The 25,600-nt window shown below is 41.7% G+C and overlaps 1 protein-coding gene across 3 annotated transcripts in view; it reads left to right on the top strand.

The window, feature by feature from the left end:
* The window catches only part of ubn2a (ubinuclein 2a), a 28,161-nt gene extending 3,138 nt beyond the window's left edge, over nt 1-25,023 (top strand). The window contains exons 2-17 of one of the 3 annotated variants that reach the window (XM_075462565.1): nt 470-586; nt 1,423-1,524; nt 2,373-2,480; nt 3,653-3,756; nt 5,288-5,837; nt 8,220-8,290; nt 8,621-8,750; nt 10,315-10,421; nt 11,699-11,809; nt 12,126-12,269; nt 15,351-15,401; nt 15,535-15,577; nt 16,629-18,113; nt 18,204-18,411; nt 20,071-20,139; nt 22,294-25,023. In XM_075462565.1, coding sequence (XP_075318680.1) covers nt 470-586; nt 1,423-1,524; nt 2,373-2,480; nt 3,653-3,756; nt 5,288-5,837; nt 8,220-8,290; nt 8,621-8,750; nt 10,315-10,421; nt 11,699-11,809; nt 12,126-12,269; nt 15,351-15,401; nt 15,535-15,577; nt 16,629-18,113; nt 18,204-18,411; nt 20,071-20,139; nt 22,294-22,340 — 3,447 coding nt within the window. In that variant the 3' untranslated portion in view covers nt 22,341-25,023. Of the gene's footprint in view, nt 1-469; nt 587-1,422; nt 1,525-2,372; nt 2,481-3,652; nt 3,757-5,287; nt 5,838-8,219; nt 8,291-8,620; nt 8,751-10,314; nt 10,422-11,698; nt 11,810-12,125; nt 12,270-15,350; nt 15,402-15,534; nt 15,578-16,628; nt 18,114-18,203; nt 18,412-20,070; nt 20,140-22,260 lie in introns of all 3 variants that reach the window. The other 2 variants (XM_075462564.1, XM_075462566.1) reach the window with 2 other exon arrangements.
* The last annotated feature ends 577 nt before the right edge of the window (nt 25,024-25,600 follow it).

Below are 25,600 nucleotides of genomic sequence, written 5' to 3'. Positions count from 1 at the left end.
CGTAGAATCGCAATTATCAAGAATCGTGATACAATCGAATCGTGACCAAAGCATATCGTCCCAGCCCTACTGAAAAGTGGTAATGCCACCAGCACGTTTGGCTTATTTTGTAGCTCTATAACGTCACACACCTGCAGTTCAGCTGTTTTAGATTTGCCGGTGATATTGTGATAATGTATTGACCTTTACTGATTGATCTATTCTTGGGAGGTTGGGTTAGTGCCAGGTTACACCAACACCAGCAGTATCTCAGGAGGGGCACAATGATTCTGGCTCAAACTCTCATGTATGATCATTACTATTAGTGTTTTATACATATAATAAATATAATGTGTGTATATATGTGTATATATATATAAATATATATATATACATTTTGAATAAAGTATTTTTCTATTCTATTTCTATATATATAAATTATATATACATGTGTAATATATATTTTTTCCCTTTTCAATATTTGTTTCAGGCAAAGAGTAATCTTTCAAGTTTGACATCAGCCCACAATCCCAACGACCCCTTCAACAGTGAGGAGAGAGAGCGGCTCCAGGTGGAGGCCCTGGCCAAAAAGTTCGAAAATAAATATGTGAGTTTTTTTTTATTATTTATTTATTTATTTATTTTTTTTTTTTTAAGTCCCTGTTGTAGCTGGAGTCTTAAAAACACAGGTGATGGTTTGAACCAGCATAAGTAGGATATTTCACAAACTGAAAAGTGACTTAAATCATCGCAAATGTTGATATGTTTTCCTCCTCGGGCGTTGCTTGGCAACAGATATACAAATGGTTGCCTAAACTTTCCGTAGGCGTGTTGCTGACTAATTTATTGGGCGGAATTGTTGCTGTTAGTTTAATCTCTTGCATACAGAGTGTATAACCCAACTCGTAGTTTTGAAATTGGATGAGAAACTTTGTGCTGGCCGACCGGTTATAAAAATCTAATTTATTTAAAAAAAAATGCATCGGCTTTTTTTTTAAAGCATGCAACAATACAGAAAAATCATTTGATTGTTTTTGAAAACGCATTACAAACACAAACCAGTAGGGTATTTTATACTTAAAAGATCATCTGTAGTGGAAGAGCTGTTTAATAAGAAAAAAACCCGTTATTTTTTTCTTTTCATTCATGAAAATGTGTGTCAAACATTATACCAGCCAGTCTTTCTTTATGTAGGGCTGAAGAATTTAGATTTTCTTGGAAATGTCTAACAAAAAAAAAAAAAAAAAAACAGAACACCCCCCCCCCCTTATTATATTTCTTCTATTCTTTCTTATATTTTATAAGAAAATATAGGACACTATCATAGTCTTCACTTCTTTCTTTAAAAAAAAAAAAAAGAATTTAGTTCCTTGTAAGGATTTTGCAGAAAACACCTTCGCTTTTTGATTAAAAATTAAACAGATTTATTTAATATTTTTTTAGGGTAACACAGGGAAGAAGAAGAAGAAGGACAGAATGCAAGATTTGATTGATATTGGGTTTGGCTATGACGAGACAGACCCCTTTATAGATAACTCAGAAGCTGTAAGTACCCTACCCGCCATGAATAAGGAGCTACTTTTTCCCCCAATGTGTTAGTTTTTTCCAGGACGTGAATCTCTTTTATCTCTGTAACAACATTGCACATTGTTCTCTTTGTTCCCTTTTTTTTCTCGGTTTTTTTGTTTTGTACTGGTTGATGTTTATGATGCCCTCATTACATTCCTGAACTGCTGTTGTCTTGTCTTGTTGTGTTACGGTAGACCTCACCCCATACACATTAAATATGTATTTTCCTGTGTGAAATGGTAAATTTAGTGGCACCTCTGAAGATTGGCAGTTTGTCCTTATTACAGCCAGCCTTAGACTATGGTGTAAAATCATCCTCATGACATATGATGGTGTATGTGCTCCTTGGGTCCAAACAGGACAGTGTGACCATTTTTTGTTGCTCAGTATTCATCTGATATCACTCGGTGACTGACTGTAATAGCTCGATTTATGCTTTTTGTGTCGATTTCTCTGCCATTAGATTACATTTGTTTTGGTGGGGTTTTCTTTTTCTAGCTGTCCTCTCCTCCCTTACAAATTGGTAGTGCATGTTTTCTTTTTTCTTTTTTCCCCTCTGTTTTGATATGCCTGGATACGTTGTGATTCTTTTTGGTGATTAGTTTACTTTGGCCCAGAACACGTTTTTCATTTAGCTGAGCAACAGAAGAGCAAAAGCTGATTATTTTTTATTTTATTTTTTTTTTTTGTGACATGTTAAGTTACACAAAAATGTTTTAAAATCTGCAAACAACGTTCACATTTCGTTGTACAAGTAGAGGTACTGTTTTCCAGAGTCCCGCGAACTTACACCGCAAACTGTCCTCCATTGTTATTTTTCCCAGTATGATGAGCTGGTGCCTGCGTCTCTGACCACAAAGCTGGGAGGATTTTACATCAACACCGGCACGCTGCAGTTCAGAGCAGCCTCTGACTCAGAGGGAGAGGACAAGGTGAGTTCACTATCACACACGCTTAGTTGGACGTAAAAGTCGTAACAGTGTTCGAAAAATCTTTTTTTTAAGTTTGTTTAAAAAAAAAAAATTTTTAAAAGTTGTCAGGATAAATGATCATAAGAATTATCATTCTTGTCAGTCTAAGTAAAAGTTCCAAAAATGGATCATAGAATAAATTGCGTAAAATAAAAAATGTCAAAGTTTCGGTTTTATTGCACAGGTAACATTTCCCACCTCAGAGCCCAGGTGTTTAAAGGGATAGTTCGCCTCTTTCGACATGAAGCTGTATGACATCCCATATCAGCAACATCATTTCTGAACATCTTCTTACCCCCTGCTGCGTCCTGTGAGCAGAGTTCCAGCCTCGTTTTGGGGTTGATGAAGGTAGTCCGGCTAGTTGGCTGGGGTTTAAAAAATAAAGCCTCTTGCTTCTCAAAACAATATGCGTTCAAAAGAGTAATACATTTGCATCACAAAACCGTTCTCCAGGAAAAAGTCAGACCTCACAATCGCTTGGCACTATTTTCTCTCCCTTCGTATCACTGCATACAGCCGCGCCTGTTACGGTGTTTGCTGCTCGGTCTGCACGGTTTACACAGCAGGCAGTGATACGAAGGGAGAGAAAATAGGGCCAAGTGATTGTGAGGTCTGACTTTTTCCTGGAGAACCATTTTGTGATGCAAATGTGTTACTCTGTTGAACGCATATTGTTTTGAGAAGCAAAACGCTTTATTTTTTTAAACCCCAGCCAACTAGCCGGACTACCTTCATCAACACCAAAACGAGGCTGGAACTCTGCTCACAGGACACAGCAGGGGGTAAGAAGATGTTCATAAATGATGTTGCTAATATGGGATGTCATACAGCTTCATGTCAAAAGAGGCGAACTGTCCCTTTAAGATGGTTTAAGATGGGATTAAAACAATGTTACCAGCTCAGCACTTTAAGTGACGGCAACACAGAAAAACCAACTGTACCTGAGGCACACTTTAAGATGTTGTTGGCCCTGATTAAGCGGAATGACAGCTGATAGAAGCGTTATCTTTCACCACAGCCGTAGAAATACGCAAAGGATGCGCAGATGTATGCACGTACACGCACAGACACGGAGAGCCGTGCACGTGATCCTCTGACAGAACTATAAGTGGCTTTTTTTTTTCTTGTTTTAGAAACTAAATAATGACAAGGAGCAGGTGATTAAGAGGCGGAAGAAGAAGGATGGGAACAATCTGGAAGAGAAGAATGTGAAGAAGAACAAAGTACCTAAACAAGGGTAAGAATCATAGCCGTCCAGTTTTCTCCTATAAACCCCAGAAAATATCCAGACATAAATGTTAGAATTTTTTTTTTCCTGAAGTTGGTTGTTCTTGCATGTCGTACACTCTGTGACATAATACTTGTCTGCTTTTGTTCAAAGCCTCTCACACATTTATCCTGAGGCAGGGATGCTGACTGAGACTTGTTCTTAGCTACTGTGACGAGCCAGCCGCCTTCTAGAAAATGCTCCATTATCCACGCTCAAATATGCCGAATACTCCAACACACCACTGCTCTAGAAACAACTTCTAAAAATAGTAGCAGCTATTGTGATTCTGCCATTATGAAACAGATGGAGTTATATACATGTGTATATATATATGTGTGTGTGTGTGTGTGTGTGTGTGTTACAGATCTTTGAAAGCAGACTGTAGGGTAATCCCTTACTATCACAGTTGTTCCACACTTTCTCCGAGTTGTCTTTGTTGCCACGTGTTTTGATGTCTCAGCAAACATGCCTTTATCGCCTTATCAGGATGTCAGCTGGTGAATTTGTTAGAATTTTACAAAGCGAGTGGAGAAGCTTGATGCCTGTCCCTACAATAGCCTCCCACATTTCAGGTTTGCACAAGGATTCACAAAGGTTTGGTTTGGCCCATTTATGGCTGTTGCCGCCGTTGGACAGGCAGGTGGGATTAAGAGCAGGGGCGTCATCTTTCCCCACAGCAAGCTCCTTACATGGAAACTGTTAGCGAGCGTGAAAAAGACGAGCAAGTTGTAGCAAGTCGGTTTGATCTAAATCTCTTTTCTTTATTAAAGGGACAGTTCGCCTCTTTTGACATGAAGCTGTATGACATCCCATATTAGCAACATCATTTATGAACATCTTCTTACCCCCTGCTGCGTCCTGTGAGCAGAGTTCCAGCCTCGTTTTGGCGTTGATGAAGGTAGTCCGGCTAGTTGGCTGGGGTTTAAAAAATAAAGCGTTTTGCTTCTCAAAACAATATGCGTTCAACAGAGTAATACATTTGCATCACAAAACCGTTCTCCAGGAAAAAGTCAGACCTCACAATCGCTTGGCGCTATTTCTCTCTACCTTTGTATCACTACGGCTATGTAAACCATGCAGACCGAGCAGCAAACACCGTAACAGGCGCGGCTGTCGGCAGGCGGCTGAACGCAGTGATACGAAGGGAGAGAAAATGGGGCCAAGCGATTGTGAGGTCTGACTTTTTCTGGAGGGACGATTTTGTGATGCAAATGTATTACTCTGTTGAACGCATATTGTTTTGAGGAGCAAGACGCTTTATTTTCGGGACCCTAGCCAACTAGCCGGACTACCTTCATCAGCACCAATACGAGGCTGGAACTCTGCTCACAGGACGCAGCAGGGGGTAAGAAGATGTTCAGAAATGATGTTGCTGATATGGGATGTCATACAGCTTCATGTCAAAAGAGGCGAACTGTCCCTTTAAACTTAAAGCACACCCGCACACAAGTGATCTCGATACTTTTATGCTAGTGTTGCTTTTGTTTTCCTCAAACAGAGTGACGGCTCTCACCCTCCACCGGCCAGAGAAGAAGAGAAAGAAACTGATGAAGGACTCGCTGTACCTGGCGGCCATGCTCCGCCGCTTCACCCGGGAGAAGGAAGACATGAAAAAAACAAACCCCAGCATGGCTCACCTCAGCCTGCCAGGAGGTACAGCTATCATACCCCACACTGGAACCTCGACAAACCTCCCTTTAGGCTCTAATTCCACCCAGACGCAGGGCAGCACGCCCGGCATCGACCTCTCGCTGGCAGATCTCACCTCGGACCCCGCCGTCATGTCACTGCTGGGCTCAGCGAATGAGAAAGATCTCCAGGATCTCCTGGTGGACCTGGACTTTAGCGTGTTGGACAATGACCAGCAGCATGCCATGGTGACGGCCAGGGAGAACGGCATTCTGGGAGTTGGGGTTCCATCTAATAAAGCATTAGGAGGAGGTGCACAAGGGCGAGGCCTGGGGTCTTCCAGCGGACTGTTTTCCCCGCGACCGCTGCCCGAGGGACTGCCTGCGCCTCTTATTAAACGCATCGAGGACCTGCGGGCGGTGAGTCAGCTGTGTGCTCAGTGGGTGGCTGCAATTACCCAAGTTAAACAGAAATGCCACAAAGTGGCACAGAAATGTTATTGCTACTGTGTATTACCACTTGGAATAGCCTCTTGTAAAGTATCGGAGAAACATGGCTTAAAGTTGAACCCTGTGGGTTTTTATGTAACGAAACGAGCTGGGGCTCGCTCCACTAGCTACATATATCTCAGAGCCTCAGATCTGTTTTTAGATGTTGGTGAAATGTAAAGAGAGGGAGAGAAGCAATTTGAAATGGATGATGGAAGTGAAAGATACAGAGGTGAGGAAGAGAAGAGAAGAGAAGAGAAGAGAAGAGTGAGGAGGTGGGAGGAAGAGAAATTAAAAGAAAAAGAATTGGTGGATTTGCACAGGGGAGAAGCTTGGGAGATTTACAGATAGGAACTATGTGAAGGAATATAAAGGAATAATAGCTTTGTTCATTTGTTCTTTTCTAAAATAGAGCTGAATATTGTTTGAATATTTCTTCATTTATCAAAAACCTGAAACTGATTTTCTTACAATAAATTTACAATAAATGAATAATGATCAGGAAGGGCACGAAATGGGAACATTTTGTGGTTGTCAAGCTTTCACATTTGATTCCTTGACAATTCGCCACATTATAAGCTGGACTTTTACACATTTTGATTGTTCTGGCAGAATTTGTGCTACATGTTTGATCCCGTTCCAGACTCGCATCAGGGAAAGGGATTATTCTCTACTCTGGATTTTTCCTCTTTTTCTTGTTTCGATCCCACTGAAAGACATCTCCAAAATGCCCGTCTGCTGCTTCCCTCTACCAGTTTTTAACCAACCGGCTGATCAATCAGAACAGACTGAACAACATTAACCAATTATTCCTACTATCTGGTTGTTGGCAATGCTATCGACAAGTGTGTCTGTGACCGGTACGGGTCACAGTTCACCTCCCAGGGCAGTGAGTGCTCGTAGAATAATAAATAATACCACATTCAGAGTCTTCTTGTCAGCTTCTAATCGCTTCCCGTGGCGTTACCTGACCTTGAACCATTTGTGGGGATGAAAATTCCAGTCTCCAGTGTGGCAGCACAGCGTGTTCAGCCTTCAGAACAAAATTAAAACGGCTTTACGAAGTTCAGGTCCATGCAGACCAGGAAGGAATGTCTGGGTTGAGGCTGAGCTCCAGAATATTGACTCAGTTTTAGTTTCCTGTAAATCGTTTCATAGTTTTGCCTAGGGGTGGGTTTTGGCAAAGAAGTCACGATTCGATTCGAATCACGATTCACATGCCACGATGCGATACTATCACGATACTTGAATTATTGCGATGCATTGCGATATTTTCACTGAACATACTTAAAAAAAAATACAGCCATTACCAGTGGCTGACTGGCTGTGTATGACCTGGATAGTGTCTTCAATTGTTACATAACTCAAAGCAAATCAATTCATAACTGTATTTATTAAAACAACTTTTGGAGGTATTGCCACTAAAACAAATATTACTATTACTGGACACACTCATCACAAAAAGTGCATAGGATTTATAAAACTTAAAATAACAAAATAGGGATGATCAGTACAGACGAAAAAAAGTTTATAAAACTATAAAAAAAATAAAATAAATATTGCAAACATTCCTTGCAGCGAAATGCATCAATATGTGTCCTATCATTAAAGGCATAAAAAGCCCCCAAAAAAATAAAAATAAAATAAAAAATAAAATAATCCATACTTGGCGTCAAGAATCGATGCAGTAGATCGCGAAAATTTGAATCGCGATGCATCGTCATGACGATTATTTTGCACACCCCTAGTTTTGCCATTGTAATTGTTATTGGGCTGTTTAAGCATTATAAACATAATGTTTTTTTTTTTTTTTTTAAACTGTTCATATATTCTTTCATGACCACTCGAAATGCAAGTTTGTTCGACACCAGTTGTTGCAATGAGACGAATTTGAAAAGTGTTAAAAGAATAAATCATGTTCGATTAGCACAAGAAACGAACCTAAATTTAAATGCTTGATAATGATAAATGCAGATCCAGTTTTTTTTTTTTCACCCTGTCCATCATTTGGATGCACAGTGTGAGAAAAGCAGCCTCTTTAAGGCCTTTGGGTGCTGATGGAAACTTGCTGATGCAATCTTGAGTTGCACATGAGTTCATGTATATTGACACATTTCGTATCGGGTTGATATGAATTAAATGTATAAACAAGAATGTGTCAAAGCACCTTTTGAACCATAAATGCTGAAGATTTCTGTTTGGAGTTGGAGGAGGGTTTGCCCTCAAAAGGCCCACCTTCACAAATATGCACATGTGCTGGTACTGTATAGTTCTATAGAGTGCTGAATGCTGACTCAACCTTTTCTACCACAGGCCTCGCGGCAGTTTGATCAGGAGGGCAGGAAGAAATTTTTCACCCTGGACATGAATAACATTCTGCTGGAGTGAGTAGGACAGCTTTTAAATCACCATCAGCCTGATCCCCGCTCACTCTCCTCCTTTTTTTTTTTTTTTTTATCAGCCTTTCCACACTTATTTTTCAGCAGATTTCCCCAGCCACCCCTCCTGCTGTCTTTAAGCGTTTTGTTTTCTCTCCATCCCTCATTGTCTGTGGTAATGACATGTTACTCCTTTCCATTCAACCAGCTCTCATTCCACAGCCACTTCCCACCGTTCTCCCCCCATCCACCATTTCGGTCTCATGTCTTTTAATCTGCTTCTCTTTTCGTGTTGTTTTTTTTTTTTTTGGTCTAACCATCTTGACTTTCTATCAGCATTGAGCTGCAGGTCCAGGAGCAGCCTCCCGAGGTGCGTTCAGACATCTATTCGCACATGGAAGCTTTTGTGCCGTGCAACAAAGAGGCCCTCCTCAAGCGCCTGAAGAAGCTCAGCCTCAACATCCAGGTAAGCACGGCTTATCCGTTGAGAGTAGTAAATCTCCTCGTATAACACTGATCAGGAATTTGATTTGAAAACAATCTTTCACGATGCGGGCCGATTGCTCTGTGGTCCCTAAAAGCCAGATTTGGGAGGGACACCCCTATGCAAATACCTTGAAAACTTATCATGCGAAGACTGGAACAAAGTTAGAATTTTCCCTATTTTTTCATCTACACTTACTACACCGCTGAAGCTTCACTTAGAAGTACATGTACGCAGTTAAAGGGATAGTTTGCCTCTTTTGACATGAAGCTGTATGACATCCCATATCAGCAACATCATTTATGAACATCTTCTTACCCCCTGCTGCATCCTGTGAGCAGAGTTCCAGCCTCGTTTTGGTGTTGACGAAGGTAGTCCGGCTAGTTGGCTGGGGTTTAAAAAATAAAGCGTCTTGCTTCTCAAAACAATATGCGTTCAAAAGAGTAATACATTTGCATCACAAAATCGTTCTCGATGAAAAAGTCAGACCTCACAATCGCTTGGCGCTATTTTTTTGCCTCCCTTGATATCAATGCGTCCAATGTAGACTGCAGACCGAAGAGCAGACCGAGCAGCAAACACAGTAACAGGCGCGGCTGTCGGCAGCAGGCAGTGATACGAAGGGAGAGAAAATAGGGCCAAGCGATTGTGAGGTCTGACTTTTTCCTGGAGAACGATTTTGTGATGCAAATGTATTACTCTTTTGAAGGCATATTGTTTTGAGAAGCAAGACGCTTTATTTTTTAAACCCCAGCCAACTAGCCGGACTACCTTCATCAACGCCAAAACGAGGCTGGAACTCTGCTCACAGGACGCAGCAGGGGGTAAGAAGATGTTCATAAACGATGTTGCTAATATGGGATGTCATACAGCTTCATGTCAAAAGAGGCGAACTATCCCTTTAAAACTTGAATTGTTTTGCAGCAACTTTGCTGGATCTACTACGTCCAAATCAAAATGCCTCCGAGAAGTGCAATCTGTAATCTGGATTACCTCAGAAATGCTATCGATCAACTCTATGATACCAGATAGAATTGTTATGATTAGTCAACATTAAAACTAAAGCCATAAACATGTTTACATATATTACGTATATAAATTTGCAAGCCTAACCTGAAAGTGTGGATTTGGGGGGGCGGGGGAGGAGACTCCTGTGTTGGATAAAATGCAAAAGATTACTAAGATTGAAGAATGAATTGTCACAGTGGTCTGACATTTGGTTTGAGAAGTTTTGCACTTTTTTTTTTTAAAATGTTTTTTTTATTTCTCGTCCTACACATCAGTGCTCCCCCCGCTTCACATGTTTATGTGCAGGCCCACAGGGAGGACTACCACTGAGAGCACGCTTCAAAATGTCGTTTGTCATGCACCATTAAAGCAGCTTTTGTTGACAATATAAATCAAAATGCTCCTCACCCTCTTGTATCCTTTTTCACTCACTTTTTTTAATTTCCTTTTTCTTTCATCATCTTTCCCTTTTTTATCTGTCTCTGTTCTTTCACCAACTTTATTTTTTTTCTGCTTCCTTTTGTTCTCCCTCTTTCAGGACGACCGGCTGCGGACGCCTCTGTTAAAGCTGAAGCTGGCCGTGTGCAGCGTGATGCCGGAGCAAATATCCAGATATAACATGGACTGCATGGCCAAAGCTGCAAAGTAGGTCAATTCTGGTTATTTCAGAAGATGAAAGATGATTTAAAAGCTGCTACCCTTTTTGACATGTTTTGCTCAGATTTCATTAAAGACTGTGTTTCATTGATTTAGAGTGTTTAGCTTAAATTGTTTATCTTTTTAAACCAGTAGGACCCTATATAGCTGTTTCTGCCACTATAACTGGACACTTAGACCGACAAGAATGCTGAACTTTTGCCAGAGAAATGGAGAGAAGATCAATAAGATTGGCAGCATGTCTGGATTTAACTATTTGTAATTATCAAAGGTAAAAAAGAAAATGTATGTAAGTATTTGTACATACAAAAGAAAGAAAAAGAGAAATTAAAAATAAAACATCACATAAAGTGCTAATACAAAACAAAACACCACACATTGTTCGAAAAAAGGAATGGGAAGAAGTACAATACTTTTTTTTTTTGTTTCCCACTCCTTTTTAACTACTCCTCAGTTTGCAAACATCCTAACTACAATACACCTATATAAATATATGCCATATATACACTTCCTAAATATCTAGATAAATATATAATCACAAAATAAATATATACTACACACATATCCCTGTAAACAGAAATGTGTATATATATATATATATATATATATATATAAAACTATCCCCATAAATAAATATATACCATATACTAATCAAATTAAAATATAACAATTAACCCTATTCTATTCATATATTTATTCCTCTTCCATGTACTTGTTTAAAAATATTTCTTTGTACCTTTTTTTTAAACAGAATTATATTTGCACTTTGTTTTATTTCTGTCTCCAGACTGTTCCACAAAGTCCCCCCACAGCTCGATACGCACATGCTTTTCATATTTGTTCGGACCTTTGGTTGAAAACACAAGCCATATTTCAGATATCGCATCTAAAGCCAGACTGAGCTGTCGTTCTCCTTTGAGTCAAACGGACTGCAGAGCGACCCTTTTTAACAGAAGAACCAAATCTGTGCTTATTGTGCAATGTAACGTTGTTACCTCAAGATGGAATAGGTAAAAGAAATGAACTGGCCACACAATTAAAATGGAAAGTGTTCTTTAATGACTTTAATGTTCCTGAGGGGGAAAAAAACCAAACGGCTTCAGAAGGTTTTGTCGGCTGCTGTTCAGTCTAAATAACAATACGAGCTGTATGACCAAATATATTCCAGCTGCTTATGTTGATGAGAACTTTTTCAGAATGTTGTACTTGCCTTCACACTGCTGTGTGTGTGTGTGTGTGTGTGTGTGTGTGTGTGTGGTTTACAGGCAGCAGTCAGAAGAGGGCGATAAGAACGGCTCGGAAGAGGAGGATGAGGAGAAACCAGGGAAAAGAGTGATGGGCCCCCGGAAGAAGTTTATCTGGGATGACAAGCTCAGGTAATGATCCAAGGCTTTGTATTCTGATCGTTTTTTTTTTTTTTTTAACTTTCTCTTTTCTTCTGTGTGGTCCAGAGTCTCATCACGTAAATAGTTTAGAATTAGTAGAATTGCTGTTTTCTTTCCTATTCCTTTTTGAGGAAACCAAAGGATTAGGATTTCACATTCTGTGGATAGAAAAGTTTGGAAAGGTTTACAATCTTTAACTCCCTGAAGTCCCCTGATATGAAGAGTTAAACTCTCCTCTGTCTTTATGTGCTCCACACTCGCAGCCTAATTTGAATTTGTGCTGAAGTGGACGTTTGTATTTCTGCAGGAACCTGCTGTGCAGCTTGGTGCGGGTGAAGCTGAGCTGCTATGAGATGGAGAACCAGTGCTCTCTGTCTGTGGAGGACTACCTCAAGGCCTTCTTAGAGAATGAAGTCAAGCCCCTCTGGCCCAAAGGCTGGATGCAGGCCAGGTGTGTGTGTGTGTGTTTCTCTGTGCTTTTTTTTGGGTTATTATTGTCTGGTTATTTATATAAACCGGACAAAACGCTGCAACCCTCTTTAATATGCGTGGACACATATTTTCTGCCACATTAGCTGTTACTGCTGCCCCTAATTTCCTGTTTGTTCAGTAGATTTCCCTTTTTAAATCACAACAAACCTCAAACCCAACTTATTCTAATACAACACAGTTAATCGCTTGTTTATTAATTCAGAAGCAGGTATAGTTCCATTGCAACCCACATTAATCAGCAATGAGTTACTTACATTTACTAGATGCACTGACAAAACCTGTGAAAGTTTTTCTGTGCCATCAGAGTTTGAATACGAATTTCTAATATTGAATTTTTACAGCATCAAAATCAGACTTTGAATTTGAAAAACCAAACAGTGGAAAAAAAATCCATTTCTAAAAATTCTGTGAAAAAAAATTCAACTTCCAAAAATTCAGTGGAAAAAGAACCAGTTCATCCAACGGCAGCCAATCAAGTTACGCTCCATTGGACAGATCAGCCGTGTCCACCAACGCGGGTGACGGTGCTTCTGTGTGTGAGTTTACTTTATTTGCCATTTGTGTTAGTAAAATTGAGTAATAGATAGGCCTGTCACGATATCCAATAAGTCAATAAATCGTCCGATAACTTTTTCCAAGCACGATCACTTTTCTGGCCACGATAAGTCTATTTATTTTTTTTGCGCATTTCTTTGTTTCCTCGCCACTCCCGCCCTTTCCCTACCTAACCGAATGATGGGCGCTTTCACTCAGCCCAATGATTGTTGAACGTTAGAGTGTTGGTGTGAGGTACGGCGCTAACCACTGTGCAGCACCTTCATATACAAATTTAAAAAAAAAAAAAAAGTAAAGTAGGGATGTACAACATTGGAGTTTTGCCCATATTTGATACGACTGCGTCTCAAAGCTTATATCCTCCTTTGCAACAACGTATCAATACTGTGCATTTTCACCTCAATTCAGTCATCTGTCAAAGCTCACATTTATGAACCGATACATTAGCTGTAAAACTGACAAAGGACAGTAGAGCCACGGGTTACAATGGCTCCATTCATTCATCTGTTATCTACAGAATGAGTCGGGTGCAGGTACCGTACTATAAGAAAAGCAAAATCCATACAACGCGTGACCTGAAAGCAAATACAAGCACGGTAAACAGCTGTGAGTGGCAGAAGATTTCAGAGTTTTTATTTTGAACACAAAATAATAGTTTCTGTAACCTGTAACCTGTTTCTGGTGTTCCAAATGTGACTTCTTTGAGTGTAGAATCTTCCCTTTTTAATTCTGCGCTGTCTCGTGGACCTGCCACATGAGCCGAATGAATATGCACCCGGGGAAATTAAAGGAGAGAACCGCGGAGCGCAAACACCGAATAATGTGCGAATCTGGAAGAACACCCGACTTTGTGCTTCTGTGTGGTTATGCAACAGGGTGTCATCACTCAGATTAATGCCAGCTCCATTAGGGGGTCATATTTGTGCCTCAAACATGCACAACATGCACATCCGCATGTTTCGCATTTTTATTGCATTTTTTTATCCCATCCATCCATCCATCCATCATCTTCCGCTGGTCCGGGGATCGGTTCGCGGGGGCAGCAGCTTCAGCAAAGAGACCCAGGCGTCCCTGTCCCCGGCCACTTCCTCCAGCTCTTCTGGGGGGACCCCGAGGCGTTCCCAGGCCAGCCGAGAAACATAGTCTCTCCAGTGTGTCCTGGGTCTTCCCCGGGGCCTCCTCCCAGTGGGACGGGCCCGGAACACCTCACCAGGGAGGTGTCCAGGAGGCATTCTCACTAGATGCCCGAGCCACCTCATCTGACTCCTCTCGATGCGGAGGAGCAGCGGTTCTACTCCGAGCCCCTCCCGGATGACCGAGCTTCTCACCCTATCTCTAAGGGAGAGCCCAGACACCCTGCGGAGGAAACTCATTTCGGCCGCTTGTATTCGCCATCTCGTTCTTTCGGTCACTACGCACAGCTCGTGATCATAGGTGAGGGTAGGAACATAGATTGACCGGTAAATCGAGAGCTTCGCCTTCTGGCTCAGCTCCTTCTTCACCACGACGGGCCGGTGCAGAGCCCGCATCACTGCAGACGCCGCACCGATCCGTCTGTCAATCTCCTGCTCCATTCGTCCCTCACTCGTGCACAAGACCCCGAGATACTTGAACTCCTCCACTTGGGGAAGGATCTCATTCCCGACCCGGAGATTATCCTATTGTCATTAAATTGTTTGAAAGTCACGAAAAATTCAATATTATCGATTATCGCAATAATTTCTTGGCCAATTTATCATCCAGCAAAATTTGTTATCGTGACAGCCCGAGTAATAGATATTACTAATAGATATTACTAATATCTATTAGTAATAGATATTACTAATATCTATGGAGCTGATCTGTCCAATGGAGCGTAACTTGATTGGCTGCCGTTGGATGAATTGAGACGGGGATCGATTGCTTCTCCCTGTTTACCCGGATGTTGAGTCTGGTTCTTTTTCCACTGAATTTTTTTTTTTTTAGATGTTGAATTTTTTTACTCTGATTTTTGTTTTTAGAAATAGATATATATATATTTTTTTACACTGTTGGTTTTTCATATTCAAAGTCTGATTGTGATGCTGTAAAAATTCAATATTAGAAATTCGTATTCAAACTCTGATGGCACAGAAAAACATCCATATGAAAGTAAGACAATGACAAATGACAGAAAAATAAAATGGCAGACAAAACAACCTGCCAACAGCCACCGTACACCATGCTACATCACTGTAAGGGGTCAGGACCTCGGACCTTTGAATGAATTTGGCACGCAATCGGGCAGAACAGTGAGATTTTGTAGAATTAGTTTTTGCTCTGTGCTGCTTGTCTCTGTATAATTAAATTTTTCTCAAATCAGTTACATGTCAGAAAAACTTTACTCCCACAACAATCAGGATCACAATGCTTTTCTGACGTCAGTGACTGCGGACATGTCACTGGAGATTGGTCTTGTAGTTTTATCCTACGCTGTCAATGCTGCATGTCCATCACTGTGTTTCAGGATTCTGTTAAAGGAGAGTCTCGCAGCTCACAATCACCTCACTGGAAACCTGTAAGTATCCACCGTGTCACGTTTCATATTCATGAAATGACACCAGCTGTTGATGAATTTCTCCTCGGGACTGAGCTTGAATGTAAAATGTCTACAGAGGAGGTTGAATGTTTGCTGGTGTTTTTCCATTCAGAGTCAAGAGGAGAGTGGTGCCTGGACCTAAGGCCAAAGCCAAGGTGAGTGATGGCTCAGACCACGTGCTGTATTATTATCAAACAGTTTCTCTAATGAATTCCTGAAACGGTAAAGCTGTCACTGCCTTATGATGCATCACATCTCCTCATTCTGAAGACGGAAACAGAAGGGCTTTTTAGCAGAGATTTACTTTTATGTAAAAGGCGAAGCTGAAAGGGAAGAGTGACACCTCGTCAATTTGTGGCAACTCTGATGGAAACGGGAGTTGTAGGAAGAGACTTAATGTTTAATCTTATCCAGAGAAAGAAAAGTTGCAACACTCCACGTAACCTAGCAACACACAACCAACCCACAAGGCAGCGCGTTGTTCTGAAAGTTACTGAAAGAACCAAGTTAGCAGCTCAACTCCAACTGAAAAAGTTTGTCTCTCTCTATGAAAACCGTCGTTTTAACCCCGCCTGGGCGGATAGACGCCGTTTTATTTTACCACCAACTCCACACGGTTCTTTTTTATTCGCTTAAACGCACCTCGTGATGTGCTACGGTCAGAAATACGACCAGAATGTTACTTTGATTTCATTTAAAAAGGGGAGACGACATTTTGTGACCAAAATATTCTTTTTGGTATTTTAAAGTTAAAAATAGCATCACTGTTACCTCAGGTTCTATTTATTTAGAGAAGGTTTTAATGCACTTTTTGATGTTCTTATGTCAGATGTGTTTATTTCATTTCAAAAGGGAAAACTATTTCATCCCCATTGATGTGCACTTTTTGTTTTAATGCCCGGGTTATTTCAGGAGTCACAGTACTGCGACTACCTCGGTTCATTTTAAAAGTTTTGAAATGTGTTTTACAAAAATACGAAGAGGGGAAATGATGAATAAACATCACATGTTATTTCATTATATTTGTGTTGGTTTGAAATTTGTCATCACCTCCTCCTTACTGACGGCTGAAAATGTCCGGCCCAGCTTAAGGTCTCGGTTTTAAAATCTGGCCCAACTGAATTTGTAATTGAACAGCCCCGGTTTACAGTAATATGAATATTCATTAGGTTTCAGGTTACTGACCACATGTCTTCTGTTTCTCAGGAGGGTCTTTGGATCCACAAACCCCCTCTTACCATGACCTCTACCCCATCTCTGCTCACCTCCACATCTGGCCTGGCCTCCAGCCGCCAGCCCCCTTCCTCCTCGCCCTCGGAGCCCATCTGCCTGTCCGACTCTCTGGATGAGGATCTGACTGCTCCCTCTCTGGACTCCATCTCCCACGCTCTGGCCCTCCTCAGCAACGCGTCCAAGGGCCTGGGCCTCGCAGACAGCCCCCTGTCACCGCCACCACTACAAGTACCCACTTCCTCTCCGCCCCCCGTGACGCCTCACTACCCCTCGGCCTCTCAACTCTCTGCCTCTGTTGCATCCACAATGCAGCAACATTCCGCGTCTAAAGTGGAAACTACTGTGTCTGCTGGAAGCTTGCCAACAATAACGCTAACAAACCCTTCTTCTACCTCCTCTTCCTCATCGCCGGTCGTCTCCTCCGTGGCCCGCGCGCAGGCCTCAGGCCTCTCGCTGACCTCCAGGACTGCAGATGGTCACTACGGCCAAATGAAAGGATCTGGCACCATGAGCCAAGTCCAGACTCAAAGACATGTTACCATGGCGTCACCCAATCACAGACCGAGTTCTGTGATGGGCAAGATGCACCCACACCCCTCCCCTTCGCCTCCGAAGCCACGGCCTCCCCCCACAGCTTCTCCTCTGTTGCCTCCACAGCAGAAAAGTTTTGCCAGCCCAGTGGGGATACTGGGAGCGATGGGAAACACTCAAGGACTGTCCAAGAGCGGCGCCAAAGCTGGCGGCATCAGCAGCAACGGCAGCATCGCACCTTCCTCCTCTCAGTCACGCTCCAACTCTACCTCCCACCACGTCTTTCAGTCCTTCTGCTCTCCCTCCCCAGTGGTCTCCTCACCGTCCCCCGCTCTCTACACCTCACACTCCTCTCAAGGTAAATCCCACACGCACCATCACCACCACCAGCCGAACTTTATCACCCCCATGCAGGCCACCCTCACAAAGTCCTCCCACAGCAGCAACTCGTCTCCCATCATTAAACTCACTCCACGGCCCCCCGCGCCCACCCCACCTCCCTCCTCCTCCCCGTCCCCATCGCCCTCACCCTCGCCCTCACACCAGCTGTCCCATCAGATGATCCCCGGCCAACAGCAGCAACACCAGTACTCTCCCAAAACCTCCAAAACCTTTCGCGCCCCCTTCAGCGTGTCGGGCGGCGGGCCGGTGAAGCAGACGCAGGGCGTCTGCAGCTTTGCTGGAGGCCACAAAGCTCAGTCCACCACCAGCAACAGTAGCATCAACAACTCCAACAACAAAGGAGTGGTGTCGGTAGTTTGCAGCCACCCAGACAAAACTGCCCCGCCCTCAACAACTTCCATCTTGGCCAATCACGGCCAGAGGCAGAGGATGGTGGGCGGGGCCAGCCAGGGCTCAAAAGCAGGAAATGGTTGGGTGGCTTCAGGAACTTTGGCCACGTCCTCCACAACGTCACACCTCTCACAGGTCAGTTTCTGCCACCAGCGACACGCTCAGAGATACAAAAACGAACAGAAATGAAAGCGATGCGACTGTTCTTTTTCTGACATTTTTCAGGTATCAGCCGCCGGCTCTCCTCTCCTGAGCAGCCACTCTGCTCTGCCCCTGGGCTTCGGGATGATAGGAGGCCTGGTGCCTGTGTCGTTACCCTTTCAGTACCCCTCACTGCTCAACTTCAGTGCTCCTGGAGCCCCAGGGACCGCTGGCATGAGCTCAGCCCCCAGCTCCAACTCAGGATACCCGCTAGCACAGAGCGACCTAATGGGTGAGTCATTACAGGATGGCTTAAAGGACTTGGAAAAGTATCAAGTGAAAACGCATTTATGATTTCAGTTCTTGTTTTAAAAGGTCAATCATAATCACAAATCACAACTCCGTCATTTTCATGTAGACATGATCAAGTTGTCTATACAAGGTGTAGAATTGGACATTCTAGACTCACTCGTGGTTTTTTGTTAACTGGAGGTGAACCTCCCCTATGTGATCTTTGTGGTAATCCCTTATCAATTAAGCATATTCTATCTCGCTCTGCCCTTAGAATAAAAACGCAGCAGTTTTTTAAAGAAAGTACTATAGTAGGTATTTTTAATAAGGTCCAACCTTTAAAGGTTTTAAACTTTTTAAAGTGCATTGATGTGAACAAACTTATTTAATGTATTTTTTTTTATAAATTTCATTGTTGATATTTAGTGTCAAGTGCAATGTATTACCTGTATTAGCCATGAAATAGCCACAGCTGCTAAACTGGCTTTAAACGAAAACAAACAAACAAACAAATCAATCATAATCACCGGTAATATGTATGTATATCCACTTTAAATAACTTTCTCCATCCATACGGAGACGTCGTTCAGAATATGTGGAGCATTTTGAAACGTTGGCTTCTCCTGTTTGTGTTTTTCCTTTGTTAGAAACTGAGCGGCTGATGAATGCTTTTGTTTTAGTGATCTAAAACTAGGCTCATAAGGCCTTCTTGTTGTTATATTGCGCTTCTCTCTGTTGATGGTGACTTCTGATGATCTCTCTCCCGCTCGGTTAACGCCAACTTTCAACCAATTAGCATATGACCCATTTGTAGCAGCATCCATGCGCTGACTTTTATTGCTAAAGCCCTAATGGGTAAACTACCTTTATACATTTTTAATTTGTTTTTCTTTTCAAAATAGTGTTTACAGGACGAGGTCATCAGAAAAAATACTTTTACATATTCCACTTACAAGAACTGAACTTGGGAAAACAGCCTTTTCATCACGTGCACCAAAAGCTTGGAATGAACTTCAAGCTACTCTAAATCTTGAAGTTCTTCCATCCATAAATTAATTTAAAGACATTTTAAAATGATCATTAACTGACCACTGCAATTGTTTTTAATTTCATTCCTTGTTCGCTGTCTGTTTTTTAGTGTCTGTGTATACTCAGTTTTTAATATGTTTACTTCTGTTTCGATGTGATGTAGTGGTGGTTTTTGTCTCGTCTCTTGTGTTTTATTGTAATGTAACTTTTTTTAAGCCGCTTTCTTGGCCAGGACTCCCTGGCAGAAGAGTTATTGTAACTCAATGGGACCATTTCCTGGTTAAAGAAAGGTTAAATAAAATTGTTAGCTTTTTGGAGGACTGCACACAAGTCCATCTAAGTTGGTTATACCCACAATCCTTCAGTCATACACACCCTGTATATCCACCTTTATGTGTGTTTTCCTGCTGTGTACAAGAAATACTTCCACTGCTGCACTCTGTCCATTTTCTGCCTTCTGAACCTTTTGAAGCTTTTTGTCTCGCTGCCTCATGTCTTTGATCCTCCACTTTCTCTTGTTGCTCGTCTCCCGTTTGAACACGTCTCCACCTTTTCCGTATTGCCTGTGATTGTTGGTTGTTGTTGCGATCTTTCCTCTCATCTGTCCACCGTTCCTTCCATCTCTCCTCAGATCTGTATAAGAGTCTCCAGTCGGGGTCGCAGGCTGCCCTACCTCCTCACTTGCAGCTTGCTTTCTCAGGTAAGCTGCATCCCCCCCCCCCCCTTTGCTCTCCGTCTGTCGGTGCTGAGTCAGCCTGCTGTTGCTATGCTTTCTTCAGTAGACACATGCAGTTGAGCTTGTGTGTCAAAATTACTCTCTGTGAAGTAAGAGCATTGAGGAAAGCTGAAAAGTTCAGAGTACAGTTAAGTAAAGAACAGATGAAAAAATGGAGGCAGAAAGTTTTGGGTCATTTAATGACTGTCTATCCACAACTGAATTATTTTTTCACGAGTTAAAAACATACGTATATCAATACCTATACACAGAGCCGGCCCAAGGCATATGCCAACTACGCGGTCGCTTAGGGCCCCCACGCCACCAGGGGGCCCCAGAGAGCACCGAGACGTTGTGATAAAAAAGTAAATATATACATGAAATTAAAATAACATTGAATAATTTAAACGAAATTGTATTACACCAGAAAAAATAAATAATAATTATGACAAAATACTAATCCTAGGTTAATTTATGCCTCCTGTTGGCTGCTGCCACCGTTGGGCAAAATTATTTAAGTATTGTATTTATTATTTAAGTATTTAATTTTGATTACAACTTTATTTTTCTGTAAGATAATGTGAATGTCATTTGATTCTATTTTGTATTTGTATTTTGAACATTTTGCACACCATTGCACATCTGAAAGAAATTAAACTATTTAACGTGTTTACTATAAATGCAGTCTCCAGCCTGCTGATGTTACTTTCAAATAGTTAAATTAATGAGCCATACTTATACATCACTCTTTATGTAGAAGTTAATTAAACCATATTTATGAGTTTGCTATCCCTTTAAGGTTAAAAACAAGAATGACACCTGTATAATGTAAGAGGATTACAAATAATGCTAATGATTGTGGGTCCGTTACACACATAACAGTGTAGCCTATGGAATAATGAGGCATCTGGAGCTGAGGTGATGGTAGGGGGGCCCCAAATGAAATTCTGCTTAAGGCCCCATAAAGGCTTGGGCCGGCCCTGATTATACACATTGATATATGCATATTCTTCCTTCTTAAACTCGATACGGCCAACTAAGGATACGTCACCGCGTGTGTTCCGAGCGACCGCTTGTGATCGGATGTCTGCTCTATATGCGAATAAAACACAAACCCACGTCACACAGTCGCTGAGCAACACAAACGGGACATTAGCAGGTCACAGAATACACACAGCCACCTGAAATGAGTCATCAGCAGACGTAAGCTCATTTCAGAGTGGCCCCGAGTCACGTTTATTGTGAATCAGAGATGCAGATCTTACAGAATCTTACAGAACTCTCTGTCAGGACACCTCTGCTCTTAAAGGGACAGTTCGCCTCTTTTGACATGAAGCTGTATGACATCCCATATCAGCAACATCATTTATGAACATCTTCTTACCCCCTGCTGCGTCCTGTGAGCAGAGTTCCAGCCTCGTTTTGGTGTTGATGAAGGTAGTCCGGCTAGTTGGCTGGGGTTTAAAAAATAAAGCGTTTTGCTTCTCAAAACAATATGCGTTCAACAGAGTAATACATTTGCATCACAAAATGGTTCTCCAGGAAAAAGTCAGACCTCACAATCGCTTGGCCCTATTTTCTCTCCCTTCGTATCACTGCCTGCTGTGCAGACCGAGCAGCAAACACCGTAACAGGCGCGGCTGTCGGCAGCAGGCAGTGATACGAAGGGAGAGAAAATAGCACCAAGAGATTGTGAGGTCTGACTTTTTCCTGGAGAACCATTTTGTGATGCAAATGTATTACTCTTTTGAACGCATATTGTTTTGAGAAGCAAAACGCTTTATTTTTTAAACCCCAGCCAACTAGCCGGACTACCTTCATCAACACCAAAACGAGGCTGGAACTCTGCTCACAGGACGCAGCAGGGGGTAAGAAGATGTTCAGAAATGATGTTGCTGATATGGGATGTCACACAGCTTCATGTCAGAAGAGGCGAACTGTCCCTTTAACGAAGCTTTTCATCACTCACAGATCGGCGGTGGTGTCAGCGACACACGTGACGCTGTCGGAAAGCTGAGATTCTCGTGATTTGATTGAAACAAATTATAAACGGCTCAGTTTTATTTATTTATTTATTTATATTTTTTTCTATCTTCCCACTGTCAGAGCTGTTAAGAAATCCCTCTCCTCTCGACTCAGATTCGAACCAAAGCCAGGGTGGAGACACGAAGAGGAAAACCCACTGACCAATAAGAGGAGATGATTCCGGCGGGGTGACATCATCCTCTCCGGGACACATCCACCAATAGGAATCATGGCTTGGGTTCGCTGACGGGATGTTGTGGTATGAGGGGAGCATCAGTTCATCCTCGCTTCAAGTGGCAATGATTTAACTCAACTGTATTTTCTATGATGAACCGGGTATGAGAACCAGACCGAGTGAATGACGAGAACACTTTCTTTTGTTCGGCTTATTTTTATTTTTGTCAACATGTTTACATACGACCGACCTTGATCACTGTGGAATGCGTGTGAGCGAGGTGATGGTAAAGCTGAGAAAAAGTAGAACGCTACGTAATATAATATCTATTTAAGATTATGTGGAATAACAAGACGCTTGTTCTTGCAGTACAAAAAGAAAAAAAAATGTTTTTGTTTTTTCTGTCTTACGTCTCAGATGTGGGAAGTTTATCGTTCGTCACCTCTGCTCCCACAAACGACTGTTAAGTAGTAGCTTAAATTAATACGGATAAATTATTTGTAATTTACACAGGGACAAAAACAGATGTGTGAGTGGTGAGGGTGATTTGAATGTGTGTATGTACATAAAAAAAACAACACAATATACTGTTAATATCTTTCCAGATTAATCTCTATGACTGGGGAAGGACATGTTCCCTCGTCACAATAATGAGCAAGTGTAAGTTTGACGCCCCTCTCTTGCTCAGTATGTTTTTGGTGCTGTTTAATCACACTGGATCTTTTTCTGGATGGGGGGGGGGAATAAAAGAAAAGACTTGACGAAGTTTTGGGATCCTGCTCTGGATGGGGGGAGAAACAAGATTGTAGCCTACTTGAATTATTATTATTATTTTGTACCTTCTCTGCTTACTGATTCAAACCAACTTATTATAGCAAAACGCCTTAGTTTATATGGAAAAAAAAAAAAAAAAAGTATGAAAAAGATCTATGCAGGACTGTAACAGCTCAATGCAAAAGTGCAAGTCGTCGCTTGGCTTTCAACCTCTACTCGTCAGTGCATTTCTGGAGTTGCAGTTGTTAACTCCAGACTCCTTATATTTGTGTGTGTTCATGAAAGCGAAGTGAAGTTGAGATGCAGCGGGATCACTATGAACTACTTTAAAAAAAAAAAAAAAAAAGGAAAGCGGTGTGTATTCACAATGTTTTGTTTTTTTTTAATCACAGAAGAAACCATATTCAAATCAGGTAAATAGCAATGCTCCATTTCATACGTTGGAATTCACACATGAACCCAAAGCAGTAACCAAGTCTAAAGCTCACCTTAAAAGCAGCCTGAGTAATCATTTATTTATTTTAATCGATACTCATTGTTTTTATAACTGCTAGCAATGCAACCATGGCACAACAAAACAAGCTAATTTAAAGGGACAGTTCGCCTCTTTTGACATGAAGCTGTATGACATCCCATATCAGCAACATCATTTCTGAACATCTTCTTACCCCCTGCTGCGTCCTGTGAGCAGAGTTCCAGCCTCGTTTTGGTGTTGATGAAGGTAGTCCGGCTAGTTGGCTGGGGTTTAAAAAATAAAGCGTTTTGCTTCTCAGAACAATATGCGTTCAACAGAGTAATACATTTGCATCACAAAATGGTTCTCCAGGAAAAAGTCAGACCTCACAATCGCTTGGCCCTATTTTCTCTCCCTTGGTATCAATGCGTTCAGCAACCTAGCGACAGCCGCGCCTGTTACGGTGTTTGCTGCTCGATCTGCACGGTCTACACAGCACGCAGTAAGAAAATGTTCATAAATGATGTTGCTAATATGGGATGTCATACAGCTTCGTGTCAAAAGAGTCGAACTGTCCCTTTAAAAGCAGCCTGAGTTAAATACAGTTTGTTGTTACACTTTTTATAGCGACTCAAGTGGAAAAAAAGTTAACAGTATGTAGGTATGAAGTAATAATTTATTTATTTTTTTAATCGATACTCATTGTTTTTTATAACTGCTAGCAATGCAACCATGGCGCAACAAAACAAGCTAATTTAAGTTGTTTGTCTGATAACCGTACTGGTTAACCATAAAGCAAAAAAAAAATTGTTTTTTTTTTAAATTACAGGGCAACATTGTGGTCTTTCACCAGGACTGTAGAAATAAGTGACAAAAAAAAGCTCCAGTGGCCTTCTGTGGCCAAACGCTAATAGTTCAGGCCACAGATTACACAAACACGTCGGCTCGTGTCGCAGTTCAAATTGACTCCGCTTTGCCTGAACACTGGTAGCGAAACCTTCCCTCAGCCGAATACCTCTGTTTACAAAACTGTTCTTCCTGAGTCTCTGCTTACCTGTTCCTGCCCTCCCAGGGTGTGTGTGTGTGTGTGTGTGTGTGGCTGACTGGTTGCACCGAGAAAGACGCCAAAGATTGTTCTATCGTAGTTCCTCGTGATGGGGTGCTGCTGGTCCGAGTGCGTTTGTGGTCGTTCTGACATTTTCCCCCTAAAGTGTAAACACGTGAGTGTCGGCGCGATTCTTACACGTCTTTGTGAAGTCACGTGACTGGAGCAGTGGGTGACATCTTATAAATTGTGCTTTCTTTGGAGGTGTGGAAGGATAAAAAAAAAAAACTACAAAAAAAAAAAAACATTTCGTGGTAATCTGGTTACTTAATTTGGTCTTTTGTAGATTATTTTTGTGTGTCGATGATAAAAATTAAACAAAACAGGTGGTTTTCACGATGACTTGGACTGTTTTTTTTCCCCCGTTTCTACACAAACTTCTTTTAAAGCAGTGCAACACCGACTGGCTTAACTTCAGAGGGAGCTTGGTAAAAGGGTTTTCTGGGCATATGAACATTTTTCTGTCACCTTTAGCACTTGAATTTGTAATGAAACTTTAAGACTTGCAGCATATTTTTGGGGGATTCTTTTTTTTTCAGTATATCACTATTAGCCCTCACAGTGTTCTTATACTACACTTGCAGTTTGGCAAGCCTAAGAACTCGAAAGAAATCGCCAGGTTTTTCAGATTTGATCTGTACATCAGAAGAAGCTGTTCACACTGTAACTATGGCAACATTTTACCTACTTTTACGTGTGCACACAGTTCATCTTAATGCAACGTTTCCCAAAGTTTGCTGCTGTGAAAACTGTTGTGATGCCGCGCTGCTTATTAAGGGTGCTGAAAGTCCCTCTGGCTTTGTTCTGAGCGCTGGTTTTCTTTGACTGTCAGATTCTGCCCTTTTTTTTTTTTTCCTTTCGTTATTTGCTCATTTATTTATTTGTTTTTTTTTCTTTTACAATTGATTACAAA

This window comes from Odontesthes bonariensis, chromosome 4, assembly GCF_027942865.1.
Source record: "Odontesthes bonariensis isolate fOdoBon6 chromosome 4, fOdoBon6.hap1, whole genome shotgun sequence".
In the NCBI taxonomy this organism is placed as follows: Eukaryota; Metazoa; Chordata; class Actinopteri; order Atheriniformes; family Atherinopsidae; genus Odontesthes; species Odontesthes bonariensis.
This window is presented reverse-complemented; position numbering and strand designations above follow the sequence as displayed.